This window comes from Hemicordylus capensis, chromosome 1, assembly GCF_027244095.1.
Source record: "Hemicordylus capensis ecotype Gifberg chromosome 1, rHemCap1.1.pri, whole genome shotgun sequence".
Classification (NCBI taxonomy): domain Eukaryota; kingdom Metazoa; phylum Chordata; class Lepidosauria; order Squamata; family Cordylidae; genus Hemicordylus; species Hemicordylus capensis.
In genome coordinates, this window is record NC_069657.1 from 266,643,066 (window position 1) to 266,650,463 (window position 7,398).

Here is a 7,398-nt window from a genome sequence, read left to right on the forward strand (position 1 = left end):
TGGCTCGTTTCTTTCTTCCGTGTTACATATTTGAGCATCCTTTTTGCCAGAGATTGGAGTAAGTTGGTTCTCGTCGTCCATTGTATCCTTGTAACAATTCTGAGGCAAGTGTGGGGTGGCTTACCCAGCGAGTAACTTTAGGAGTGGTCCCCTTGTAAATGTTATCTGTTGCGTGGAGGGGCCTTACAAGAATCGTATTGAAACACTGCATAATACAATCTCTTGAAACTCCTCTAGGCTTTCATAGAAATGGAGACCAGAGAAGATGCTGTAGCAATGATGGAGCACTGTTCCAACAAAGCCATTTGGTTTCAGGGACGATGTGTCAAAGTAGACTTGTCTGAAAAATACAAGAAGTTAATATTAAGGGTAGGTACCATGTGTGGTCATAAGCTTTTAATTCTAACTTGATTGTGCGCGATTGTAATATGAAGTGGCCAATTTTATATGTGGCTGCTGACAACAATTGCTTTAGCAAATGAAGAAAACCGAATAATTGGCAGTAGCCTGAGAAGAGGTTTTGCCAGCAAAAAGACAAGGTGGTGCAGACGGGCACATCGTTCAAATTGTGGAACTGCAGAAATTTTGATTAGGGAATCTTCTGGCCGCCACCCTGGACAGTAGAAGTCTGGATGGAGCACTTCACTCACTTGGAACAAAGATTAGTCTTGATGCCCCACAGTCCAGATGTGAGACTACCCTTAGGAAAGAGAATATGTTTCCCTCCTTGCTTGGCCCTTGCTTGGCACTTCAGTCCACTTCAGCTACACTGGCAGAAAGTGAACCCTCGCTTCCCCTGGCCTAACTCTTGAGTATTGGAGGAAAGATCCAGGGTCCACAGGGGAGACTGGTAGTTGGCTCGTAGCTTGTGCTTCCCACCTCCAACTTAGACTAATGCCTAAAGTCCATGCTGTCAATTTCTGTAGATCAGTATTCTGAAGCCCAAGACAAGTGGGTCCTGGTATCTTCTGTGGGAACTGGGCTGAAAAGCACAGACAAACAGACTAAGCTTAACTAGCTAATGGGGGGCAGCCTTTCCAGGAGAAGGAACATGTCAGTTGCTGTAGCCCCAGCCCCATTACTCCCGGCGGGGGAGGGGTGGACGTACGGATGGAATAAGAAGCAACTCCATAGGAGTAGATGGGACTTAAACATTAGAACTGTGGAACTAGTTCTGCACTCGATCTATGTGTGAAGTGTATAGAATCTCCATTCTTTGAATTCTTCAACTGAAGTTTAGACAGTTGTGTAGGGAAGTGCTTTCAGGTATCTTCTTTGAGTTTCTAGGAACTCCTTACAAAGATCTGGAGGAAAAACCTCCTTTTGTCCTCCTTGCACCTCTCAGGCCTTATGGCATTGTGCATGAAGCCAATTCCCAGAGAATAGTTCTCTCTCTGACTCCTGCAGAGTGTCTTGATAATAGGTGTGCGGAGAACTCCCATTCTGAGAAGTACTGTGCAGAACAGGGAATTCTTGGGTAAGAACGAAAAGGCAAAATGCCTTCCTATTAAGGCATTTTATCGCCTATCCTGCTGCAGTTTTCTAGCACTAACTACATGACGTGTACTTCGATATGCCTTGAAGACTGGAAACATTGTTTCACTTGAGTAGAGATAGCACATCCTTTTATTATAGAAATAAATTGTGTGTAACTTATACAAAATGTTGTTTCCCCCCTCCCAGATTCCCAACAAAGGAGTGGACTTGCTGAAGAAAGATAAACCTCGGTAATAATCTTGTAGATAATTAGATTATTTAAAAATTCAAAACGGAATGGGTAAGCAAAGCTTTATTTTATTTTCTTTGCATTTTACAGAAAAAGAGGTCTTTCTCCAGACAGCAAAGACTCTGGAAGTGATAAGAAATGCAAGTTGGAGGATAATGAAAAAATGGAAAGCAACAGTACGGAAGACAAAGAGGAAAGGAGAGATGAGGCAGAGAGAATGGATACCAAAGGTGGTGAACAGGCAGATCAAGAGGAGCCAAACTTGCTCCTGGAATCTGAAGACGAATTGTTGGCAGATGAAGATGAAGCCGCAGCATTACTAGAAAGTGGCAGCTCAGCAGCAGATGATACTGATGTGGCCAACTTGGGCGATGTGGCTACTGAACAAAAGGAAGCTGCTGAGGATGAAAACACCACAAAGAGTGAAGGGAGTGTTGGTGCTACAGCGGCAAAAAAGCTCAAAAAGGTCAGGAAGGATTGCATTTGATTGCAAAAACCCTTCATTTCCTATCTTATTTCATATGTCCCCCTACCCTCCAAGAAAACATACTGCTTCATAATGGGATATTCTGATTACAATCTGAGAAAGAAAGCTGGGGGTGTCTGTCTGTCTGTGTGCGCGGTTTCAGTAGCTCCCCAGAGAGAGAGAGATGGCTGTAATCCGGCAGTGGTAATTGCCCTATATAGTGCCTTTGGGATAACTATATAGTGCCTTTGGGATAAATAACTAAAGAGGCTCCTTGTCCCAGAAGGGCTCACAGTCTTAAAAAAGAAACATTCGATAGACACCAGCAACAGCCACTGGAGGGATGCTGTGCTGGGGATGGATAGGGCCAGTTGCTCTCCCCCTACAAAAGAGAATCGCTTACAGATTAAACTGTAGCTTGGGCAGAGAAGTTTTGACAAATTGCATGGTGTTGGGAAGGGACGGACATGAATGTGTTCACTCCATAGGCTCTAATGTGCAGATCACAATTTTAGGATCCAAATTTGAAATCTGTCCATTTTAATAGAGACAGGCAGCTAATCTTAAGTTGGAGATCCAGTGCATTCTCCAATGGCGGCGGCTGCTGTGCTCTCAGTGCAACATCCCAAGCAAATCAGGAACTTGTGTTCATTCAGCAGCAATTCAACAAGGTCAGCAGTTTTCTAAAAATATATAGCCACCACTCCCACAGAGCAACTGATCACCCATTCCCACATTATCATCTAGCAACTTTGCACAGAGAGTATTAATCAAGACTTTCACTTAACTCACAAGTGAACTTGAGTCATTCCATCCTCTACTCTTTCCCATACCTCCCATCCCACTCATGGCCAGGGAATACTGACCCCAGCGTTGCTGTTGAGGCCCAGTGTGGAGGAGTGCCACTTGTGGAATTAAGAAACTGTTGGATGAGGTCCCTTTTCAAACGTACGGAGTCTTCCTCTTTCTGTGGATACTCCGCTATGAGCTGTCGTATGGCATCTCGTTCCTTTTACCTGCTGAGTAGGGGAGAATTGTTCAGCCTGTTCTCCAGGGTTGCTGCAGTGGCATCCTCTGGGGCCGTTGGTGTTGGTACTCCACGGACCACACTCTCTCTCTCCCTTGGCGGTGCTTTGTAGAGAAGAGAATTATGGTGGGTGGATGTCAGCATTCGACTAGAATTGGACTTGGTGTACGTTTTCATAAACTAGTGTTGAAGGAGACTCTCCATATCTGATGTCTCAGCAGCGACTTACAGGTGGCTTTCCAAGAAGCATGGAAGGTTTTGTCACTCTGGATGAAGTTGGTGATGAGGAAGATTCAGAACATCAGAAACAACGTAAATCTGGCATGGCTAAAGCTGCTGTAAAAAGTGAGGACAGCATGACTGAAAATAAGGTTGAAAAAGCTGAGGCAACAGGGCAGGAAAATGAAGCATTAGAAAATGGTGCCAAAACAGAGAACTTGAAGCTAGAAACATCTGAAGCGACTGACCACACAGGGACACAAGAGAAAGATAAAAACGAAAACACAGAAGTGCAAGAATCGAAGTCGGCCCGTGAGAAACGTGCTGTTGCAGATGAGCCTAGAGTGGGACCATATCAGCCCAATGTTCCTGTTGGTAAGAATACCTTGGCCTCCTTCAGTGTAATCTGCATTGTTATAAATGTATCTCTTCGTTATGGTCTGTCATCGATTCCTGTCTTGCTTACCATACAGAGGCATTAACTAGAATTGGCCTGTTGGGTCACCAAAATTTTATAATGAGCACAAATTAGATGCAATTTGTATCTCCAAAGCTATCACGTTTCTAAGAAGGACTTCCTTATTCTATTAAGAATATAATTGAAGCAAGGACGCATGTAGCCAAGACAATACTCCTGCTTGAAATCAAGAATCTGAAATAGAAGTCTCTTTTGTACAAAAGGAGTTTGGCTTTTGCAGATATTCCAGATATTCTCCAGCAGACTTGCAGCCTATGGGTGGTTATGTTTGCATCCAGCAAGCTCTCTCCCTTCCCACCCATCTTGCAGCCCACAGTGTTGCCAAGGCTTCCTTTGGAGGAGCTTCTTGAGGAAGTTCGTGAAGCTGCCCAGAGAGCAGATTGATTGATTCTGCATTCCTCTGACATCATTCTGTAGGCGAGCCTAGCTAAATTAGATCTGAAAATAATGTGTGCGCACACACAGGATAAAAATAAAATATCTAGCTAGCTAGCTAGCTATCTCTCTCTCACTCTCACTCACTCTCTCTCTCTAGGTGTGAACTTTGTGGTGCCCAGAGCTGGGTTTTACTGCAAACTGTGTTCCTTGTTCTACACAAATGAAGATGCTGCGAAAAAGGTCCACTGCAGCAGTCTTGCACATTATCAAAAGTTGAAGGTGAGACAAACCTTTGTGGGTTTTGTGTGGAACTCTTAGAAAAAGAAGGTAGAACATGTGGCGGGCAGTTAAAGGCACTGAAACGGGGTGGGGGGATTGTATGAGGAGTGGCTGTACACCTGGTTTGTATGCAGACAGTCCTCTGCCATCTCTAAGTAGAACTGGGAAAGAGCCCTCTCGGAAGAGAGTTGCTGACAGTCAGTACTGTTCTTGATGAGCTGAATGGACCCATCATTTGATTTGGGAGAAGATAGCTTCATATGTTCCCTAAGGCAAACAGCCATCCTTTGTACTGCCATTATTAGTCGGACATATGTTGCCTAGTCTAATGGACTGGGTAACAAATGGGACTCATTTGATTGATGGCATTGTTCTCCATAATGTATACTATAGTAATCTACACAATCTAGCTGAAGTTAAGCACTTTGAAAACTCTTTAACTTAGAAGTGTCTAGCTTTGGTTGGATCCTGCCAATGTATATATTGGCTGTAGACATGGTTCATGATTCTTGTCAAGCATAGCCCTCTGGCGAAACAGGTGATATGGAAGGCGTTAAGTGTGGTCGCTGAAATTCTCCCAAATAGCCACCCCAACAAAATCCAGGATTGGATGACATTTGGAGGGAGAGGGAGGAAAACAAACAAACCAGTATGTCTAAGCATACCAATACTTGGCTTGACAGAACTTTAATTCAGCCCTCTTATTGCTTTCTCTGTTGCAGAAACACATGGACAAAATGGCTGGAGATCAGAAGCAGACGAAAGAAGCTTAAGTGTATGCAAAAAAACTTTAAGGCTTGAGGATTTAACAAAACTTTTATTTTTAATGTTAATCTTAATACAGTAAAATTGGGGAAACTCTATATGAGATAGGTTTTAGTAGAATAAATAGAAGTATAATTCTGTTAGTGTGTTCAATGTTATGCAAAATATGCATTCTAAGTCAAACCAATATTTGTTTATAGAAACCTGGGGGTGATGCCAGAATTTCTGTGGTGATGGATGTATTATCACATTTTGAAGAGCCGAGCTGATTTCATCAGCATTTACTCTTCAGGCTTCAAATAATTCCCCTAATGTTGGTTCTCTTAAACAGTTAATATCTTTTCCTCTGGAACATTCCATATTCCAGTCTGGGTCTAGCTGATACCTTATTTTCAAGACATACTCATAATTTTTTTCACCTTTGAGGAGTCTATATTAAAACATATGCAGTTTTTTAAAAAAAGTTGCAAACACTTTGTTTTAGTGGCAGTGTAATACTTAGAGAATAGGAAAACTAATTACCAGCTTTGAAAAGACTTGTTTCCTCAGCATTTCATTTATGTCCTCGTATAGCAGAAAGTAAATTCTTCTGACCAGTATTATTTTCCTGAGCTCTTGCTTGCTGCTTTAATTTAGTACTTTTCATACATCTCCAGTATAAGCAAAGGCAGCATTCAAAGCCTAACTGTGTAAATAGTTAACTTTTTATGTTTATGTAACTTTTCATACTTCAGCTCTGATCCTAGACCGGTTACAAAGCTGCCCCTGAAGGCTTCCTTCAAAGTAACATGTTTAGAATTGGGGCATACATCTTCAGATTGGTTTCATCCTAGGACTGTGCTCTTGATGTATCGTTATACGGCTGGTGTGAATGGGAATTTGCATGTATAATCTGTTTTTCATGTAGTCTTATTGATGATTTAACAGCTTACATATGTGCGGTTTCAAGTTATTGTAGTGAGAAACCAATAAACCAAACCAGTCTTGTTTTGTTAGTCTTTTTAGAGAGAGTGTGTGTAGTGATTCATAATGAGCCACCTTTTTGTACACTGACAGCTGGATCAATGAGCAGCTGAATGGCACTGTCAACCTGTCTTACCAGCTAAAGGCCATTCAGCCTACTACAATGCAGATCATTAATCAGAAGTGTTGACCATAAGTCAAGCCTCACAACATGAACTCTACCTCCAGGAAGCTTTCATAACTCATAACACAGGCCAGCTTTACCCAAAAAGGGTGATAGCCGCTTGCTACGGTGCTTATGACAAAGAGCCCCCATACATATGCTGAAAGAGAGCTTTTGGGAGGGGCAAGAAGCATTGTCAGCTTCCCATTTTCCAGGCAAGCATCTGATGTGACATGAGAGTCCCTTTCCTAAGGAATGTTTTTTGGGGGTATGTGAAAAGTCTTCTTCTATGCAAATTGCACAATACACTGTCCTCTTGCTTCCAGTCTTGGATCTCTCTTCACACTCTAGTATGCTGTGGCTACACGTTTTCCAAATACTTGTGCTAGTATAATCTATAGGATTCCTCCTTAGGTTCAACCTTGGAAGTAATGTATTAAACTGTTATCACAAGTACAGTAAACTCTACGTCTACAGTTTTTCTTAGCCAAGCAAATGGATAACTGACTAGGGTGGAAATCCCTTTCCAGAAAGCAATGCTGAAGCAAGATGTCACACACAGTTAATGTATAATATCTGTGGAAGTGCTACATTTCCAATAGTAGATGCCATATAGTTCAGAACTTACCATTCATGTGTAACTTTGAGTTGTTTCAATTGCCATTATTTTAAGCAAGAAAAATGTGGTAGCATTACGGGAAACAATCTCCAACTTTTCATATGAACAGGAAGCTGCCTTGTCAGCATGTAGCTCAGTATTGTCTATAGTGATCAGCTGCAGCTCTCCAAAGCTTTAGGTAGGAGTCTTTCCCAGCCCTACCTGGGAAAGGTCAGGGATGGAACCTGGGACCTCCTGCATGCAAGCAGATACTCAGTCAGTCTTTATTAATACAGCCAATGGCCAGAATTACAAAAATAAAATCATTTAGAATTA

At 42.3% G+C, this 7,398-nt stretch overlaps 1 protein-coding gene across 3 annotated transcripts in view; it reads left to right on the forward strand.

The window, feature by feature from the left end:
* The window catches only part of MATR3 (matrin 3), a 53,269-nt gene extending 46,927 nt beyond the window's left edge, over positions 1 to 6,342 (forward strand). For 2 of the 3 annotated variants that reach the window (XM_053284945.1, XM_053284948.1), the window contains 6 exons: positions 238 to 369; positions 1,684 to 1,727; positions 1,817 to 2,192; positions 3,438 to 3,813; positions 4,452 to 4,573; positions 5,296 to 6,342. In XM_053284945.1, the coding sequence (XP_053140920.1) occupies positions 238 to 369; positions 1,684 to 1,727; positions 1,817 to 2,192; positions 3,438 to 3,813; positions 4,452 to 4,573; positions 5,296 to 5,346 (1,101 nt within the window). In that variant the 3' untranslated portion in view covers positions 5,347 to 6,342. The remainder of the gene's footprint in view (positions 1 to 237; positions 370 to 1,683; positions 1,728 to 1,816; positions 2,193 to 3,437; positions 3,814 to 4,451; positions 4,574 to 5,295) is intronic. The other variant, XM_053284947.1, reaches the window with a different exon arrangement.
* Positions 6,343 to 7,398: the final 1,056 nt, after the last annotated feature.